The following is a 21,852-nucleotide window of genomic DNA, read 5'->3' as shown; positions in this document are numbered from 1 at the left end:
GATCTCCAGCAACTGCAGTCCTCACTTTTGCCTTTTTGAAAGTTCTTGCCTAATACCGTCAAAATTGGCCTTTCTCCAATTTAGAACTTCAGCTTTTAGATCTGCTCCATCCTTTTCCATCACTATTTTAAAACTAATAGAATTATGGTCTCTGGCCCCAAAGTGCTCCCGCACTGACACCTCAGTCACCTACCCTGCCTTATTTCCCAAGAGTAGATCAGGTTTTGCAACTTCTCTAGTGGGTACATCCACATACTGAATCAGAAATTTTTCTTGTGCACACTTACAAATTCCTCTCCATCTAAACCCTTAACGCTATGGTATTCCCTGTTTATGTTTGAAAAGTTAAGGTCTCACCCTATTATTCTTACAGATAACTGAGATCTCCTTACAATTTGTTTCTCAATTTCCCTCTGACTATTATGGAGTCTAAATTACAATCCCAGTAAGGTGATCATTCCTTTCTTATTTCGCAGTTCCACCCAAATAACTTCCCTAGATGTATTTCTGGGAAAATCTTCCTTCAATACAGCTGTAATGCTATCCCTTATCAAAAACGTCACTCCCTCTCCTCTCTTGCCTCCCTTTCTGTCCTTCCTGTAGCATTTGTATCCTGGAACATTAAGCTGCCTGTCCTGTCCATCCTGAGCCATATTTCTATAATTGCTATGATATCCCAGTCCCATATTCCTAACCATGCCCTGAGTTCATCTGCCTTCCCTTTTTGGCCTCTTGCATTGAAATAAATGCAGTTTAATTTATCGGTCTTACCTTGTTCTCTGCTTTGTCCCTGCCTGCCCTGACTGTTTGGCTCACTTTGTTGTCAACTGTACCAAGTCTCTTTCCTCACTATCTCCCTGGGCTCCTCCCCGACCTTACTGGTTTAAATCCTCACTAGCAGTTCTAGCAAAGCTCCTTGCCAGTATATTAGTCCCCTTTCAATTTAGATGCAATTTGTCCTTCTTGTACAGGTCACTTCTACCCCAAAAGAGCTTCCAATGATCAAAAAATGTGAATCCTTCTCCCGTTCACCAGCTCCTCAGCCATGCATTCGTCTGCTCTATCCTCCTATTCCTGCCCTCGTAGCACCGGGAGTAATCCAGATATTACTACTCTCGAGGACCTCCTTTTTGAATTCCTACTTAACTCTCTGTTATCTCCCTTCAGAATCTCAACCTTTTCCCTTCCTATGTCGTTGATTCTAATGTGTACAATGACCTCCTGCTGTCCATCTCCCCCTTGAGAACATACTGCAACTTCTTTGAGATCCTTGAGCCTGGCACCAGGGAAGCAACACAACATTCTGATTTTTCGCTGCTGGCCACAGAAACATCTGTCTGTACCTCGGACCAGAGAGTCCCCTACACAATCAATCTCTTGAAACCCGACATACCCCTCATTGTGTTAGAGCCAGTCTCAATACCAAATATTTGGCTGTTCATGCTACGTTCCCCTGAGAATCCATCACCCCCTACATTTTCCAAAATAGCATACTTGTTTGAAATGGGGATAGCCACAGAAGACTCCATCACTAACTGCCTACCTCTCTTACCTTTCCTGGAGTTAACCAACCTATGTGACTGTATCTGCAACTTTTCCTTCTTCCTATAACTGCAATCCATCACCCCCCTTGCACTTGTAAATTCTTCATTGCCTCTAACTGTCTCTCCAATGATCCGTTCGATTTGATAGGATTCGCAACCAATGGCATTTATTGCAGATATAATCCTCAGTAACCCGTAAACTCTCCCTAAACTCCCACTTCAGACAAGAAGAGCACATCACTCTACTAAAGGTCATTTTTGCTTTTTCAATCTCCAGACCCAGAAAATAGCACTGTCTTATTCCTTCACAAAACACTGCTCCAGGTTAAATTAATACTTATGGCTTATATTTTAAGTTTAATCAAGAGACATATCTCAGTAAAACATGTAATCAAGGAAGAACCCACTCTACACACTACTGCTGACGTAGTGTAAGGCCACGCTTAAATATCCACTTCTCTGTTTCTATGATGTGACCTCTCCCAAACAGGTTCCTCCAAGATCAGTTGTGAATTTCACTGTTTCTCAATTTTCCCACACGCACTCTAATGTCCAGCAATACATGAATTCAAACAGCAAAGGCAGTAACTGTGCAGGTTCACTGCTGTGTCAATTAGCAGTGTAGGTTTCTTTCTCTGTCTCTCTCTCTCTCTCCTGCACTAATTCGCCATGTGCTTCTTCCCTTTTAACAGTGGTGTTTTAACTTTTTTTTCCAAAGTTCAAAAACAATGCAACAGCATGAAAAACAGTAATTGCTACTGCTGGAATTTGAAGAAATCACCTCCAACACCTAAAATACCTCAAAAAAGGAGCAACTGTTACAGCCAGAAATTTTTCCCATCCTCCATCTGTATTTGAAATATTAGCCTTTAGCTGTTTCAAAACGAAAAAAGACATTGAAATTGATTTTTAAAAAATACTTGAAAAATTTTTCTTTACAAAATTAGCAAGTTCCAAAAATATGAAAATATAGCATCATAACACCAAAAACAATAATAAACCAACTACTATACTACTCAACAAAACAAATCAACATGACACTTATAACAAATCAATAAATAAATAAATAACACTGCTCACCACAACAAGCCCATAGCTGTCAACCTTCCAGAGCATCAATTAGTAAACTCATATTTGTTCGAAATTCTTCCTCTCCTAATATTAAGTTTATCGGACCAAACCATCATGGCTAAACAAAAGCCCTAATCAAAATGGCAGACATATCTGTTTCCAAAGAATTCAAAAGAGGCTGCCATGTCGTATAAACATTGTCTGTTTTCTGGTGCACCATATTTATAAGAAAGTTTAACGGAATGTGTTCCATAATGAACTTATGCCACTCTGACAGACCCGGCTAGTCGGGGGGGTTTGAGGGGGTAGTGGTTTGGGGGAAGGGTGGAGTTTACAGACACCCGGCATATCAGAATGTTCTTCCTCACACAAAAAGTGAGAATGTTGAAAAGCTTTTTTCCATATACATGTAAGGGAGGTAAATTCAGGAAACCCAGGAGCAAATAGACCAGGCCTACCTTGACCTCGTTCCCTACCAAGACCCTCTGTATTACTCCTGAAATAGCACTCCAACATGCACGCAGCCTGTGGTAGGACCGCAGACAATGAGTGAGGGTACCCACATTTATTTTACTTTTGGGACGCATTGAAGATGCTCCCTGCTTAAATTTTGTAAGCCAACCTGAGGCCAGATACGCCCTATGAAGAATCTTTAACTGCATAGCCTGGGTCCTACTACAAATTGAAATCCTCCTCGCATTCTCACAAATGTCCTCCCATATTTCTGAGTGATCTCAATTCATAACTCTCTCTCCCAGGCCTCACATAGAAGCTCGATGTCACTCAAGGAACCTGCCCTCCAACAAATGACAGAGAATACTCACTGAAAGAATGCTGTTAGCCTGTAGCATCCTCTTTTCCGTATCAGATCTATAACACTCAGTCAAGACCGTAGTCTCCTTTTGGATAAAATCTCTAATCTGAGAAAAACAGAAGAGGTCCCTACTCAACAATCCATATTTCCGAGTTATTTGATAAAATGATATTAACATTTCACCCTCAAACAGATCACCCAAACAAGAGACTCCCCTATCCACCCAAAGTTTAAACCTGGGATCCATTGTCCCTGGCCGAAAACCCGGCATGCCAACTATGGGAGTAAGAAAAGATGATATGGATATATTACCCTCCATCTGTCTCATTGCCCTCCATGCTTTGACCATGTTAGTAACTATTAGATTACTGCAATATTCTGCAACTCTCCTCATTTTGTCTAAAATCAACAGGTTGATAAGAGGACACTTCGTCTAGACAATGTCTAACCATGTTGACACCAAGTCCCCACAGGCCCAGTCATTTACAAAAGATAGAAAGGAACTCAGTTGATATCATCTAATATCTGGGAGGACCACTCCCCCAATCCTTGGGCCAATTGCAACTTTGCAAGCTTAACAAGGGGCCATTTATAGCACCAAATAAAAGAATTAAGCCAGTCATTCAATTTCCAAAATGTTTGCCTAGGAAAGAGCAAAGGGAGCATCAGCAAAGTGTACAATAAGCAAGGAAGAACATTCATTTTGATAAGAGCAACTCGACCCAACCATGATATTGGAAGGGCCCCTCATCTTCAAAGGTCTTATTTAATCTTGTCAAATAAATGAACAAAATTAGCCTTGAATAACTGATCAAAGCTGGGGCTAACAGAGAGGCCCAAGTTGAAAAAAACTCCCTGTGCCCACTTAAAGAGGAACCCACCTTCAACATCAGGTATTCCTCTTAAGACCCACCCATAGCCATAGCCTCCAATTTTGAAAAATTGAAGTTGCAACCTAAGAAAGAACCTAATGAATTAATACACGGAATCAAACAAGGCACAGAGACTGCGGGGTTCGTATGAAAAATAAGACATCATCCACATGTCACGTAATCTTATGTGTTTTCAACCCTATCTTTGGGGCAGCTATATTACAGTCCCCATTAATGGCCTCTGCTAACACCTGAATCACCAAAGTGAAAAGCAAAGTTGAAAGGGGACTTGCTGACTGCCCCTACCGCTGCTAAAATGATCAGAACTTATAACATTGGTGAGAACCGCCACCAGAAGATCACTTTAAAGGTCCCTTACCCATCTAGTAAACATTTCACCCAGGCCAAACCGCTGCAGGATATAAAAAAGGTACACCATTCCTCCCGATCAGTTACCTTCTCCGCATCCAGAAAGACCATCAACCTTTGAACCGATCGCTGCTGGCGTACTTGAATTATGTTAAGAAACCTCCTAACATTAATAGAGGATCTGCGACCTTTTATAATGCCTGTCTGATCTTCTGTAACAATAGAGGGCAACACGCCTTCCAACCTCAATGCCAAAGGCTTTGTCAAAAGTTTAGAATCAGAGTTTAAAAGCGAGATGGGTCTGTAAGAAGCACAGTCCTCTGGGGCCTCCCTTTCTTGAGGATAAGAGAGATATTAGCCTCTCTCAAGGATGGCAGGAGGCAATCGCGACTATATAAATAGCTATACATGTCTAGCATCAGTCCTGACAGTACCTTTACAAATTCTTTATAAAACTCACTGAGAAGACCAGGCGCCTTTCCACTTTGAAGTTGCCTCACTGCCTCCTGTATCTCTTGTGCTTTTAAAAGAGCACTAAGGAGAGATGCCTGCTCAGCATGCACCCCTGGAAGATCCAAGTTCCTAAAAAAAAGACTCCATTTTATCCTGTCTATCTTCACAACATTCAAACTGATACAGTTCAGAATAGAACCTCCGAAACGCCACAGTGATCTTTTTAGCATTACAAGTAAGAGTCCCATTCCCTTCCCTAATAGAAGCAATAGATTGGGAGGCATTCTTCCTCCTAATCAGATGTGCCAAATAGTTAGGAGAAGGTGAGAACTGCAGATGCTGGAGATCAGAGCTGAAAATGTTGTTGCTGGAAAAGCGCAGCAGGTCAGGCAGCATCCATGGAGCAGGAGAATCGACGTTTCAGGCATGAGTCCTTCTTCAGGAATCATTCTTGACGAAGGGCTCATGCCCGAAACGTTGATTCTCCTGCTCCTTGGATGCTGCCTGACCTGTTGCGCTTTTCTAGCAACACATTTTCAGCTCTTGCCAAATATTTATCCAGCCTATCACCATCCTTCCCGGCTGTATGCGTAAGCATGGAGTTTAAGGTGGATCGAAGGGCTGTGATCCGCTGCAGCTTAGCCACTGATGGTCTACTGTAATATGCCGTCTCAGCTGCCTTCAATCGTGTTCGAGCAGACGTTGCTGCTCTCCCTTTTGTGGCTGAGTATGAGATAATCATCCCTCTAACGTAGGCCTTAGCAGTCTCCCAAAGAATGTACGGATTACTAGCTGTGCCTGAGTTGGTGACCAAGAATGCTTCAAATTCCCGAGAAAAGTATTCAATGAACATGCTATCCTTGAGGATGAAGGGATCCATTCACCAGTACTGTGAGCTCATTGCATTACCCTTAATTTCAACCACTAAATTCCCATTTAAATAAGATACCACTGAATCTAGACGAGCTGCGGGAGTTAGGAAAAAAATCAATCCTTGTATGGCATTATGAGGATTGGAAAAGAATGTAAAGTCCCAACTATGTAGATTGTGGAGATGGGTGGCACAGTAGTTAGCACTGCTGCCTCACAGTGCCAGAGACTGGGTTCAGTTCCTGCCTCAGGCAACTGTCTGTGTGTAGTTTGCACATTCTCCCCGTGTTTGCGTGGGTTTCCTTCCACAGTCCAAAAATGTGCAGGTTAGGTGAATTGGTGATGCTAAATTGCCCATAGTTTTAGATGAATGGGTAAATGTAGGGGAATACATCTGGGAGGGTTGCTCTTCTGAGGATGGTGTGGATTTGTTGGGCCGAAGGGTCTGTCTCCACACTGTAAGTAATCTAATCTTTAAAAAAAAGCTCTGGGGGTCTTTGGGCATTCTATCCAGCACAGATTCCATAAGGCAATTAAAGTTCCCTCTATAATAATATCCCGCTACACAAAGGCCATCAGCCTACATAGTGTATCAGTCAAGATTAAAGGATCAGGCTGGAGGACAATAGACATTCAAAATACTATATTCCTCACCATGTATGGGGCCTTATTCATCTTTCACACAATCTGCTAAATTAAACAGAAGATTCTTTTGGACGAGTATGACCACCCTCCTGCTCTTAGTGTTAAAGGACGAGTAAAACACCCGATGAAACCCGCCCTGCTATAACAACAAGTGTTCCTTGTCATTAAGGTGAGTCTCCTGCAACAGGGCAACATCCACCTTCTCCTTTTTAAGACTCGACAACACCTTTTTCCTTTTAATTGGTGAATGGATCCCTCTAATATTCCAGGTGCATCATTGAAGAACACTACTAGCCATGTTCCTTTACAACCACCTGCCGAGAGGAAGAATTCAACTTACTGAATGCTGGCCATATACAAAAGAAGACTCATGGAGTCTATTTATGAAAAACCAAAACACTAAACTATTCAATTTCAGTTTTACTTTTGTCCTTGGTTAAACTCAAATCTAACTTATTTGCTCATTCTAAAAGTATGGCCTTTTTCTTTCCTTCGAAACTTTCTTGGCAAATTTGAGAATCATCTTCCAATCTCAGAACCTCTTTAGCAATTTTAAGAGCCATTTCTCTGACTTTTAATGTAATCAACCACAAGTCACCAAAACTAAACAAATGTCTCACCTGCATTTTATTTAAAGATCTAGGACACTAATCTGCAAGTGTTTCATTTTCTGTGATTTTTTTGTACACTCAAATCTATTCAAATTTGTCTCAACCAGTTCAAATCACAGACCTGAGCCCCCAAACTGTTATGACACAGGGTAAACTCTCCTGCTTAATTTAAAACCAGCAACACAGAAAAGATTTTTTTTCTGTGCAGTAATATGTAAAAATCAAGTGGACAAGAACTATTTAAAGTAAAATTTAACTCCTTTATTTCTTAAAGTATAACAGAGTATAATTAACTAAGCACTATTTACAATTTCTTTCTTAAACTTATCTTTTACCTTCCCTTCTAAAAGACAAGTCTGATAAAACTCCCAATAAACATTTAGAAAACAACACTTCTTATCTCAAAACCAGACAGCCTTCGGTTCTTGTCTTCAGATCTTCCTGTGTCTTCTTTTCTTCTGGTTAGGAATTTCTGTTTTCCAGGTTATTGATTGAAAATGTGCCTTTTTAAGAGAGCTATTTTTCAGGCAATCTTTATACATGCTAAGGTGTGGTAGTTCTCCTCTCAACTGTTCAGTTTTCCCCGGTCTTATGCTCCAGAGCATTGGCTTAAGTCATTGCCCCTCAAGATTGACAATATACTTAATTCAAACTTGATTGGAATTTGATATGTTTTGGGTATAATTTAAACTGGCTGGATTCCAATTTGTTTTTGTCTCTAAGCAATGAAATCAAGTTCTTCGACCCATTGTTACATTGTTATCTTTTTGAGTGCACTTGCTGCTGTATCCAGTAGTTCTGCTGCTTTTAACTTTCTTAAAGTAAACTCACATCTTCATAACACCCATGTCTATAAATCTATCCAAATTATTTTAAACTGTTCAAGAAATTTTTCACTTGTTCTGAGGAGTCAAATAACCGCACCCTCTCCTCATGAGCAATATGAAGAAACTGTGGCAGCCAGTCTTCATAACAGTTGAACGTAGCTTTGCTAGCTGAGCTGTAAGGTTTGTTTTCAGATGTTTCATCATCATACTAGGTAATATCATCAATGAGCCTCTGAATGAAGCACTGGTGGCATGGCCTGCTTTCTATTTATGTGTTAGGTTTCCTTGGGTTGGTGATGTCATTTTCTGTGATGATGTCATGTCTTGTTCTTTTTCTCAGGTGGTGGTAAATGGGATTCAAATCAATGTGTTTGTTGATAGAGTTCTGGTTGGAATGCCATGCTTCTAGGAATTCTCGTGCATACCTCTGTTTGGCTTGTCCTGTGAGGCAGGTCAATACCTAAAAATGGAGGTGTACCCAAACAGTGGATATTTGAAACTCAAAATTTAAAGGGCTGAAGGTGTAGGCATCACATGACAAAAGTGAAACCTCATTGGAGAGATTGTTGGGGTCTCAGCACTTCCTTTTGTACTTGTTGCCTCCTATCTGCACCTGGAGCCTCATTAATCAACTTTGGAAATTTTCTACTGCCAATCTACATTGTAGCCAGCCTCTTGTATGCCTGTGGGATACTTCCCCAGCAGCATGCTGCAACAGGAAACCATCATGATGCAGCTCCCTGCTGTTTTCCCTTTGCTTTTATACTTGGCAACTGGGAACCAATAAAGTTATCACTCACAAGGAACGGTTTAAAGAATTGAACAAGTTCTTGTGAAGTCACAAGACTCAAAGTTATTAGTGATCCTTAATGGGAGTTTTGTCGACTTGTGAAATACCTGGACTTGAAGGTTTATTATTGCTGGAATTTATTGCAATGTTACCACACAACATAATAGCTCAAAACCTTTATAACAACAGTCTAAATATTCAGGAGAATTGCAAAGAGTAGGTCAATGCCTTCTGCTAAGAGAACTTTTACAAATGAACATACAAAATAGGAACAGACATAGGTATCACAGCCACTTAATCTACTCTGCCATTCAATAGGATTCTGGCTAATTTGTTGTGTTCCAAACTCTACATTCCCATCTACCTTTGATAACCTTTGATTTCCTTGTCCAACAAAAACCTTTGTGCCTTAAAAATATTCAATGATCACATTTCCAATACTTTCTGAGGCAGAATTCCAAAGTCACACCATCTTACAAGAGAAAAATATTTTTACTAATTTCTGTGCTAAGAGGGTGACTGCTAATTTTAAAACAATGCCTCCTAAATCTGGTCTCATCCATTCGAGGAAATATTCTTTTGACATCTACTTTATTAAGACCATTCAGCATTGTTATTTAAGTCACTTTTTTAAATCACTACTTATTATTCTAAACTCAAATGAAAACTAGTCCAGCCTGTCCAATCTATCGTTATAAGACAATTCAGTCAGTCCAAAGTATAAATCAGTTTAATCTCCTCTTGAAACATCTCATTAGCAACTATTTTAAGATGAAGTCCATCTCGATCTAGAGGCTTGTACACCTGCAGTTCCATCAGTTTGCTTAATAATGCTTCCCTACTGATTGGAATCTCACTATGTTGCTCTCTCCCTTCCACCTCCTGACTTACAGCTTTTACCATGATATCGTATTTGTTAATCTCATTCTTTATTTCATTATTATATATAATTATTCTCCATTATTATTCTATAAAGTTTGCTATATGTAACACAGGTGCTGAGTTAAATCCAAGACTGACTACTTGCACCAGAACTGGTGGTAGATTGTCCCAGACATTCACATACCTAAGGAGATGTGGTGCTAAAAATTGCAAAATAAACATAATGGGCTTCCATAAGCAAGTAAAGGAATTCATAGTGAAAATTGTATAATCTCATGAAAACAATACTTTATGTACTACAAGTAAGTGCCAATGATACAACATCCTTTTTCACCCATTATGTTAGAAAAATTGAATTTTTCATTGCTCCTGCCACAGGTTTTAGATAATGCCTCTGATACTGATCTACGGAATTACTTACTGTTGCACTGTTTTACAACTGTCTTCTGAGACTTTTCCCTCTTTAGTTTTTGTTAATTTTTATTTTAAAGTTATTTTCTATCAGTTTTAGGGAGAGAATTCTTGATATCTACTACCCTTTGAGTGAAAAGTGCTGCCTGATGTCTCACTTAATTAGCTGAGTGCTCATTTTAAGATTATGCTCCTTCATTCTAAATTCCCTTATCACGAAATATCGAAATCTAACTAATTGAATTTAGTGTACTGCATAAGCAGAAAACATGAGCCATTTTAATAACAAAACTGTCAAACAATTTAGAGGGAAGATTGAAGCATAACAGGCAGAACCCCTAATTACATTTTTAAAACACTTGGATATACATTTGAGATGCCATAACATACAGGGCTACAGACCAAAAGATGAAAGATGAGTTTGAACTGGATTATTCTTTTTCTTCTGGAATGAACGCTGTTGGCTGAATGCTTTCCTTCTGTGCTATAAATCTTTCCGTGTTTCAATATTTATTCTATGTCATTTGTATGTTGACAGCTTGAATTTCCCGACTGATGGTTATTCTTTAAATGTAGGATGTTTTAATGTGAAAAAAAAATGAAAACTGTACAAAATTATTCATCTACTTCTTCCTGAATCTAATGACTAATTTTATTCTAGGGCTGGTCATATAATAGCATCTGTGCTTATCTGGCTCGATCTTATGTGGTGGATATAGAAAAAAACAACAGATTTGATCTTTATGATGGGACAGTAGAGGATGCGTTTCTTGTTTATGGAAGTGCTGAGGATGTACAGTCACAGCGACAATATGATGCTCCTTGTTATATTTCAAAAACTACTCACCAGGTATGAAATCTATCTTCAAATAGTTATTAAATCAGTTATAAAAAAAACAGTGCATATATATATATATATATATTATATTTTTGGAAATGCATAAGAAGCACCTTTAATTTTAATGCTTCACTTTCATATATTAATCAGAGAGTGACAAGGAGGAGCACAATCTAGACACTCCTGATGATTCTTACTTTTTGTAACAATTACTATTGCTAAGTAAGACATTTTGGTTGCAAAATTCAGCCTCATAATACCCATTGTATGGTTGCCATTTATGGCTCCGCATTATTGGCCACACTGGGAATACAGACTCAAGTGTGACTTAATTGATAAAGGTCTTAGTACAGGTGGTACAAGTGTTTGCCATAATTATACAAAGTACACAAAGGGCCTTCTTGTGGCACAGTGATAAAGCCCCCTACCCCTGGAGCGGGAGGCCTGGGTTAAAGTCTCCAGGGGTGTGTAATAACATCTCTGAAAGTTTGATTAGGAAAAATAGGCTAATATTTTTTAAATTTACAAAATATATTAGAGAAGCATCTTGTGATGCAGTAGTAAGGTCCATACATCTGGGCCAGCAGACCCAAGTTAAAGTCCTATCGGCTTCAGAGACCTATCATAACATCTCTGAACAGATTGATTAAAAAGTACAAGTATGCAAGATCATGGTGTCAATCATTGTGTCAAACTGATTTGACCCAGTGCTACTGGTTTCAATCTCATCAATTCATTTACTGCCCTTTCTTAAACACATAACTAAGCACATGTTCAATGGCAGAAGTAACCCATCATTGCTATTTAAATGGATCCTAAGCCACTCTGATGTTAGTTGCTGATTAAGTTCTCCTATCTCTGTGTGTATCTGTAGTGATGCTTGTTGGTTTCCAGAGTTGTTTTAAGTTGAGAAAGTCAATTGGAAGTGATGCCATAAATGTCGAAGGGCTTGATTCTGACTTGGGAGGTTAAAAAAACAGTAATACTTGGAATTGAACATACTGTTGGAATAAAACTGTTTGAAATAAGCAAGATGAGTCAGATTAGCATGTGTCATTCATAATTTTGCTGGTTTTTCTTTGGGTTCTGTACATAACACTTGCTTCTAGATGTGAATGCTGCAGTTACCAACCTTGTTGACCTTGTTGAGCAGAAGCTGCACAAAAGAACACATAGGGAGAAGGGGTGGGAAAGTCCTCAGCAGGAGACGTTGTTCACCTCAGTTTTCTGGGAGCAAATCTCTGACCTCTGGATGTCATCTCAATTTTATGCAGGAGGTATTCATGGTGTTCTGCAAGCTTTTGCAGTCAGACCTGTAGGGTCAAAGCAGGGCATGGATAACATTGTTTATGGTTGTAAACTTCCAGTCATCCCTTTACATTGGGCTTCTCCAGGTTGGTTCAAATGCTATATATAACTGCAGTTCACTACCTGCTGCTGCATAAGATACATAAATGACACTGTTTATGCCAGGAGAGGGGAATATATTGTGGATTGGAGAGAACTGGATGGGGCTTTGTCAGGGTGACACCATTCCTTGGTGCATACTTTGGAGTTATGAGATGATACTGAGGATGTAAAGAGAGGCAAGCCTATTTTCATATTACCGAATAAGAACCTTTATTAACTATTTAGTGTATACACATAAATAGGTATGATAGAGCATTTCTGGAACCATGCTGGAGTGGCACTTTTTCCAAGTTTATCTCATATCAGCATCATTGATGCCTGATACCATTCATTAGCACAATAGAATCTAATTCATTATCCTATATCTTCCCCAAGTGCTTTGTTCAATTTGTTGTCCATGCTCTGTCCTGAACCTCTGGGAGAATCTTCAGCACCTGGGAAATATATCACCTACCACTCCAGCTGTCTAACTCATATGATTAATTATGGAGGATGAACTGAACTCCACCTCTAGAAACAAAGAGGAACACGAGGCAAGCAAAATAAGACCCTCCTTTGGGCTATTCCATGGGACTGTTAGGGTGAATATGTCAGTTTTTGTCAGTACTAGGATAGCTTGTTAATATTCAGGAATCTTGGACTGCTCTGTAGTCCTTTTGGTTCTCAAACAGAGGTTTCTCCTTGCCTTGACAATGGCAACATTGTCTTTGGAGTGCTATGGACAAAAGCAAGACTGAATCCTTAGGAAGGATTGGCTGGTCAGCAGATGGTGTGAGGGCTGCCACTCTTGAATCTCTGGTTGTATCTTGAAAAGACAAAATTTCTAGAATCTGGAATGTAAGAAACTGTGCAAGATCCCAGTAATTTTCTTTTTCATCATTAAAATCTGAAGAAGAGGGATCTAAGATGGCGGCGATCTGAGAAGATCACACGGCAGAGCTTTGCATCGCAGCAGGAGCAGGACGGTCCTTTAACCCACCCAACCCAGGTCATCAGGATTTCTTGGGGCATTGGAAAGATTGTGGAGCCCCAAGAAACATTTAAAAATTGACTTAACTGTATCTTCAGCTGTCCAGAAATGCCTAAAAAGGGAGGAGGAGCATCTGAGGCTGGGCCTGCAGCTCAGCCTGCAGTAGCCTCGGAGCTGATTACTCTCCAGGACCTGGTGAACCAGCTCTCGAAATCTCACGAGATGTTGGGGAAACAGATTGAAGAGAAGCTGGCTCCAGTCTCTCTAATGCTGCAGAAGCATGAACAGCAGCTGGGAGACCTGGAGAAGAGGATGGATGAGGTGGAGCACAGGGTCACAGTGGTGGAAGCTGATGCCAGTTCAATCAAGGAACAGATCCAAGTCCTGAATTCGCAGGTTTGTAATTTGCGTGACCAAGTGGATGATCTTGAAAACAGGGGCAGGAGAAAAAACATTCGGATCATCGGTCTGCCTGAGGGTAAGGAAGGTGAGCAGCATGCGGAATTTGTTAAAGATTGGCTTCCAAAATTCCTTGACTTGGAAACTGGCATGAGAGGATTGAAGATAGAGAGGGCTCACCGGGTCACACCACGGAGGTTGGGTCTGGGTCAACGCCCTCGTCCTTTCCTGGTGCGGTTCTATCATTACCGGGATAAGGAGAGAGTCATGGAGGCTTCCAGACTCCAGGGGAAGGATACAAAGGCCCTAATTTACGAGGAGTCTAAGATCATGTTTTTTCAGGACTTTTCAGCGGCGGTGATCCAGAAACGAAAATCGTATGATGGTGTCAAGAGAAGATTGAAGGAGCTTGGGATTCAGTTACTACCTGAGATATCCGGCAGTGCTTCAGGTCACCTTAGATGGTTCCATGCATCTCTTTGACACATCGGAGAAGGCAAGAGACTTTGTGGACAAACTAACCTAATTTAAACAATTGTAGTATGTATAAATATTGTTGCTTGGGTATGCGTTTATCATTCTGTAAAAGAAATGGAGGAAATCCGGTTGGAGCTTTGTTTTTCCCCTTTTTTTCCCTCTATTGATAATAATTTGGTTCAAACTATGTCTGGCGGTGGTTAAGATGTACATTTTAAATTTCTAAGTTAGGATATACCAAAGGATGGGTGGGGTATTTATTCCCTTTTTTTTATAAAAGAATTTTTTTTATTCATATTGATATTCTGTGGGGTGTTTATTCTTTTTAGCTTGTGCTTGCGATGCGGCTCTAGCTGGGAGAAGTGAAGGTGGTTGAGATCGTTAGATGCCTATTTATGGGCAGTTTGGGACAGTAGTTGTCCCTTCCGGGCACGGGGTGAGTTCCCCTACTCAGCGCTATTGGTGCTTTATATGTTGGTTTGTTTTCTGGTTTTTGTTGTTTTTTATTTTGAATAATTTTGTATGTTTGTTAAAAGTAGTGGTTTTAGTTTATGTTGTTTTTTTATATTTGGTGGACCATGCGACACTAAGGCTCAGCAATTTGTGGTTCGGGTTCCTCCTCTCTGGAATTTAAATGTAATTGCAGAAGATTATGGCTAATGATTTGATTAAATGGTGTACCTGGAATATGAAGGGAAGTCACTCACCAATTAAGAGGAAGAAGGTACTCTTGAGTCTTAGAAAGAAGAAGGTGGATATTGCTTTGTTACAGGAGACACATTTGGATGACAATGAGCATCTGAAATTACAGCAGAATGGCTTTGACCGAGTTTATTTTTCATCATTTAAGACCAAAAGTAGGGGAGTGGCTATATTGATAAGGAAAAATCTCTCATTTAAATTGTTGGAATGTGTTAAAGACACATACAGGAGGTTTGTAATTCTTAAAGCCTTGATAAATGGGGAAGAATATGGCATTTTAATGTTTATTGTCCCCCAGCTCATCCTCTTGAATTCTTGGTAGATGCTCTTTCTAAACTGATAAGTCTCAAGTCTCGACACAACATTATAGGGGGAGATTTTAACTGCCTCACAGTAGACAGGTTACCTAAAGGTCCCTCAATATCCTCTGCACAAACTAAACAGTTATTGGGTTTGTGTGGGAATTATGATTGGTGGACGTCTGGAGATGTCTCCACCCTACAGGTAGGGATTTCACGTTTTTCTCTAATCTGTATAGATGTCACACGAGGATTGATTTTTTTCTGATCCCTGCAGTAACTCTGGATCTGGTGGCATCCTGTACGATTGGTAAAATTGCCATCTCTGATCATGCTCCAGTGTACCTCATGGTTAAAATTAAGGATATTACAGTGGATTCAAGGTACTGGCGAATGGAACCTTTTATTCTCATGGACAGCAAGTTTGTGGAGTATTTCTCTCGGGAATTTCGGGCATTCCTAGACATCAACATAGTCTCGGTTGATAGCTCATTTGTTCTCTGGGAAACTGCCAAAGCTTATGCCAGAGGGTTAGTTATTTCATATTCCACAAGTAGGAAGTGGCAGAAGGGTGAGCAGCAATGTCTTCTTGAAGCACGGTTGAAGGCAGCTGAGAACGCCTAAGATCATAAGACCACAAGACCATAAGACATAGGAGTGGAAGTAAGGCCATTCGGCCCATCAAGTCCACTCCGCCATTCAATCATGGTTGATGGACATTTCAACTCCACTTACCAGCGTTCTCCCCCTAGCCCTTAATTCCTCGAGACAACAAGAATCTATCAATCTCTGCCTTGAAGACATTTAGCATCCCAGCCTCCACTGCACCCTGTGGCAATGAATTCCACAGGCCCACCACTCTCTGGCTGAAGAAATGTCTCCGCATTTCTGTTCTGAATTTACCCCCTCTAATTCTAAGGCTGTGTCCACAGGTCCTAGTCTCCTAGCCTAATGGAAACAATTTCCTAGCGTCCACCCTTTCCAAGCCATGTATTATCTTGTACGTCTCTATTAAGTCTCCCCTTAATCTTCTAAACTCCAATGAATACAATCCCAGGATCCTCAGCCATTCCTCATATATTAGACCTACCATTCCAGGGATCATCCGTGTGAATCTCTGCTGGACACATTCCAGTGCCAGTATGTCCTTCCTGAGGTGTGGGGACCAAAACTGGACACAGTACTCCAAATGGGGCCTAACCAGAGCTTTATAAAGTCTCAGTAGCACATCGCTGCTTTTATATTCCAACCCTTTTGAGATAAGTGACAACATTGCATTCGCTTTCTTAATCACGGACTCAACCTGCATGTTTACCTTTAGAGAATCCTCGACTAGCACTCCCAGATCCCTTTATACTTTGGCTTTACGAATTTTCTCACCGTTTAGAAAGTAGTCTATGCTTTTATTCTTTTTGCCAAAGTGCAAGACCTCGCATTTGCTCACGTTGAATTCCATCAGCCATTTCCTGGACCACTCTCCCAAACTGTCTAGATCCTTCTGTAGCCTCCCCACTTCCTCAGTACTACCTGCCTGTCTACCTAACTTCGTATCATCTGCAAACTTCGCTAGAATGCCCCCAGTCCCTTCATCCAAATCATTAATATATAATGCGAACAGCTGTGGCCTCAACACTGAACCCTGTGGGACACCGCTCGTCACCGGCTGCCATTCCGACAAAGAACCTTTTTTTTTAAAGATATTTTTATTAGAAATTTAATATTTTGACAGAGTTACAAAAATAAACAGAACTTTCAAGCACAAACATTATATATTTAAGATCTATTTTTATATTAATCATCAAAATTCAAAGGAATGATACTAAAGAAGAAAGAAAAACAGTGAAACTCAGTTAACTACTAATCTAATCCACAATTATCCAGAGTGTATAGTTGAGTCACTTACATCCTTCAAACAAGAGAAAATGTTCTCTAATACACTCATAACAGTATAATAAAAAGGAAACTATTTCCAAACAATAAGAACAAAAAAAATAAAACATGTTTGAATGGAGATCCTCCCCCTTGTTCTCAGGGGGCCTTACTTCCTTTCTAAAGGTCCACCATATCCTCTCCCAAACAGTGTCCCACCCTTGACCCGGGCGCTCCTTAATAGGATTTAGATATAATACCGAGCTAGAATTGACAGTGAGCGCCCCACCCCCACCCCTCCCCACCCATACCTGAGTATATCTGATAGCATCAATGCCATGTACAAACACACATAACTATAAAATTACAACTCCAACAAATTACAATTAAGTATAATAACATAAAATAGCAAGAGAAGACAACCCTGCTCCCAGAAGCAAAAGTAAAGTAGAGTAAAGTATCCATTTCTCCCCACGGAGTGTGGAAGAGGCAAGCCAACATAAATTGTCTCTTACGATTTATTTAAACGAGTCTAAAAGTTCCTTAGCCTCTTCTGGTGATCTAAAATTATACTCGGATCCTTCGTGGGTAAAGCATAACGTCGCTGGGTAGCGTAAGGTGTATTGAATATTTAAGTTCCTTAGACATTTCTTCACCTCATCAAACGCCTTCCTCCTTCGTGCCAAAGCCGGGGAGAAGTCCTGAAATAACATAATCTTGGATCCTTCATGAATCATAGCTTTAGGATCCTTTCCAAGATTTCTGGAGGCATCCAGGAGTATCTGCCTCTCCCTATAACTCTGCAGCCGGAACAGGACCGGGCGTGGGCGCTGGTTTGGGCCAGATCCGCGTACTGCGACCCGGTAGGCCCACTCCACCCTTACCCGGTCAGTTTCAGCCCCCAGGTTTAAAAGCTGGGGCAACCATCGCTCCAGAAATACTGCTAACTGTCCCTTCTCTTCTTGTTCAGGGAGGCCCAGAAGACGGATATTCTTTCTCCGATTTCTATTATCCAGGTCATCCATGTAGATTTCAAAGGCCCGGACTCTCTGCTCCAGAGCTCGCACCTGTTCTGCAGCTGTTTGTGCTGCAGCCTCGGAGGTCGTGGCCTTTAGCTCCGCCCCCTCCACTCGGCCCTGTAATTCCTCAATAGCCTGGCTGTGCTTTTGTAGCTTTTCTTCGAATGAGTTCCATCTCTGTCTGGATTCTGCGATGAAATTGACGAGTGTCGATTCCAGCCTGGCAATCATCTCTTCAAGGCCTGTTTTTACATCAGCTGCAGCCTGAGGAGGAGAGGAGGGTGGGGGAGGGGTCTTTGTTTTCTGAGAGCTGCGGGATCCCTTTGGTTTACTCATTATCCACTTAATATTAAACTGCTTAAATATAATAGTAAACAGCTAATTAAGGTTAGAAAATTTTTTTGGTAAGTGTGGTGGGGGTGAGTAACCCACTTTACCCAGGTTTTGGGAAGAGCACTGTAAACTCAGACTTGCTGAGTCGCCGCCATCTTGGATCTCCCTCGACAAAGAACCTTTTATCCCAACTCTCTGCCTTCTGTCAGACGGCCAATCCTCAATCCATCCCAGTAGCTCACCTCGAACACCATTGCCCCTCACCTTGCTCAGCAGCCTCCCATGTGGCACCTTATCAAATGCCTTTTGAAAGTCTAGATAGACCACATCCACTGGGTTTCCCTGGTCTAACCTACTTGTCACCTCTTCAAAGAATTTTGACAGACCCTCGGTCAAACTGCAGAGGATTACGGCACTGCGGTCTGCACTAAACTCCGTGCTCATGTAGACGGCAAAGAAGGAGCTGGCTTTTGCAAAGCAAAGGTTATATGAACATGGTGACAAGCCAGGCAAATACTTAGCATACCTTGCCAGAAAGAGAAGTGCCCCACAAACCATTACAGCGATTAGGGAAGGGTCTGGGAACTTAACATGTGATTCTAAACAGATTAATGTGGCGTTCCAGAGATTTTACTCTAAGTTATATCAGTCTGAGAATTGTGAGGAGGGGCAGGCCAAAATGGAATCCTTTTTTAGAGATCTGAAGCTCCCGGGTGTGACTCCCGAACAACAGTCTTTTCTCAATGCCCCATTATCAGAGCAAGAAGTGCAGGAAGCTGTGAGGCAGCTTCAGAGTGGAAAGGCACCCGATCCTGATGGACTTCCCAGTGAATTCTATAAGAAGTTTAGAAGTATACTGTCAGGCCTGATGCTGAGTATGTTTAATGATTCATACAGTCATGTTTGTCTCCCACCATCTCTGAGAGAGGCCAATATTTCACTTATACTTAAAAAAGGGAAGGATCCGGAAGACTGTGCTTGATACAAGCCCATCTCACTCTTAAATGTGGACTTTAAGATCCTCTCTAAGGCTCTTGCTTTAAGGCTGGAGACTGTGTTACCCTCTATTATTAAAGGATCACACGGGCTTCATAAAAGGTCACAGATCCTCCAACAACGTAGGGAGGCTGCTTAATGTAATTCAAGCATGCCAACAGCAATCAATACAGGGATTGGTGATTTCTTTAGATGCAGAGAAGGCATTTGACCGAGTTGAGTGGCCGTACCTTTTCTACACTCTAGACCAGTTTGGTCTGGGCGAAGTTTTCATAAGATGGATAAAGGTTCTCTACAGTGTACCTCTCGCTGCAGTCATTACCAACGGGATACGATCAAGCAATTTTAATATTTCTAGGGGCAGCCGGCAGGGCTGTCCCCTTTCACCATTACTTTTTACATTGGTGATTGAACCGTCGGCAGAGGCCAAAATTACATAAGATCTCGCTGTATGCAGATGATGTTCTAATTTTCTTGACAAATCCAGCAGTCGTAGTGCCTTGCCTGATACAATGCATTCACGTGTTGGGCGCTTTTTCAGGGTATAAGATTAATTTTGCTAAATCAGAGACTATGCCTATGGGTGGTCTTAAGAAAGAGTTGGCTCTTGAGAGTGACTATAGATTTCCATCTAGGTGGTCACAAGGGGGTTTTGTGTATTTGGGCAGTGAGGACTGCAGATGCTGGAGATCAGAGCTGAAAATGTGTTGCTGGAAAAGCGCAGCAGGTCAGACAGCATCCAAGGAACTGGAGAATTGACGTTTTGGGCATAAGCCCTTCTTCAGGAATGAGGAAAGTGTGTCCAGCAGGCTAAGATAAAAGGTTGGGAGGAGGGACATTGGGGAGGGGCGTTGGAGATGCGATAGGTGGAAGGAGGTCAAGGTGACGGTGATAGGCCGGAGTGGGGTGGGGGCGGAGAGGTCAGGAAGAAGATTGCAGGTTAGGAGGGCGGTGCTGAGTTGAGGGAACCGACTGAGACAAGGTGGGGGGAGGGGAAATGAGGAAACTGGAGAAATCTGAGTTCATCCCTTGTGGTTGGAGGGTTCCTAGGTGGAAGATGAGGCGCTCTTCCTCCAATCGTCATGTTCCTATGGTCTGGCGATGGAGGAGTCCAAGGACCTGCATGTCCTTGGTGGAGTGGGAGGGGGAGTTGAAGTGTTGAGCCACGGGGTGGTTGGGTTGGTTGGTCCGGGTGTCGCAGAGGTGTTCTCTGAAACGTTCCGCAAGTAGGCGGTCTGTCTCCCCAATATAGAGGAGGCCACATCGGGTGCAGCGGATGCAATAAATGATGTGTGTGGAGGTGCAGGTAAATTTGTGGCGGATATGGAAGGATCCCTTGGAGCCTTGGAGAGAAGTAAGGGAGGAGGTGTGGGCGCAAGTTTGCATTTCCTGCGGTTGCAGGGGAAGGTGCCGGGAGTGGAGGTTGGGTTGGTGGGGGGTGTGGACCTGACGAGGGAGTCACAGAGGGAGTGGTATTTTCGGAACGCTGATAGGGGAGGGGAGGGAAATATATCCCTGGTGGTGGGGTCTGTTTGGAGGTGGCGGAAATGACGGCAGATGATACGCTGTATATGGAGGTTGGTGAGGTGGTAGGTGAAAACCAGTGGGGTTCTGTCCTGGTGGCGGTGGGAGGGGCAGGGCTCAACGGCGGAGGAGTGGGAAGTGGAGGAGATGCGGCGGAGGGCATCGTCGATCACGTCTGGGGGGAAATTGCGGTCTTTGAAGAAGGAGGCCATCTGGGTTGTATGGTATTGGAACTGGTCCTCCTGGGAGCAGATGCAGCGGAGACGAAGGAATTGGGAATATGGGATAGCGTTTTTACAGGGGGCAGGGTGGGAGGAGGTGTAGTCTAGGTAGCTGTGGGAGTCAGTCGGTTTATAGTAAATGTCCATGTTGATTCGCTCACCCGAGATAGAAATGGAAAGGTCTAGGAAGGGGAGGGAGGAGTCTGAGACGGTCCAGGTGAATTTGAGATCGGGGTGGAAGGTGTTGGTAAAGTGGATGAACTGTTCAACCTCCTCGTGGGAGCACAAGGCAGCACCGATACAGTCATCGATGTAGCGGAGGAAAAGGTGGAGGATGGTGCCAGTGTAACTGCGGAAGATGGACTGTTCCACATATCCTACGAAGAGACAGGCATAGCTGTGGCCCATGCCGGTGCCCATGGCTACTCCTTTCGTTTGGAGGAAGTGGGAGGATTGGAAAGAGAAGTTGTTCAGGGTGAGGACCAGTTCAGTCAGTTTAAGGGTGAGGACCAATGCCCCTCCCCCAAGTCCCTCCTCCCTACCTTTTATCTTAGCCTGCTGGACACACTTTCCTCATTCCTGAAAAAGAGCTTATGCCCGAAACGTTGATTCTCCTGTTCCTTGGATGCTGCCTGA

The 21,852-nt window shown here is 42.0% G+C and overlaps 1 protein-coding gene across 1 annotated transcript in view; it reads left to right on the top strand.

Moving 5' to 3' along the window:
- LOC132824173 (sodium/hydrogen exchanger 10-like) overlaps positions 1 to 21,852 on the top strand; it is a 393,707-nt gene that overhangs the window by 333,113 nt on the left and 38,742 nt on the right. The window contains exon 22 of the mRNA XM_060838455.1: positions 10,821 to 11,009. Coding sequence (XP_060694438.1) covers positions 10,821 to 11,009 — 189 coding nt within the window. The remainder of the gene's footprint in view (positions 1 to 10,820; positions 11,010 to 21,852) is intronic.

The sequence above is a fragment of the Hemiscyllium ocellatum genome, chromosome 18 (genome assembly GCF_020745735.1).
Source record: "Hemiscyllium ocellatum isolate sHemOce1 chromosome 18, sHemOce1.pat.X.cur, whole genome shotgun sequence".
Taxonomy (NCBI): domain Eukaryota; kingdom Metazoa; phylum Chordata; class Chondrichthyes; order Orectolobiformes; family Hemiscylliidae; genus Hemiscyllium; species Hemiscyllium ocellatum.
Note: the sequence above shows the minus strand (reverse complement) of the source record. Positions and strands in the feature narration are given on the sequence as shown.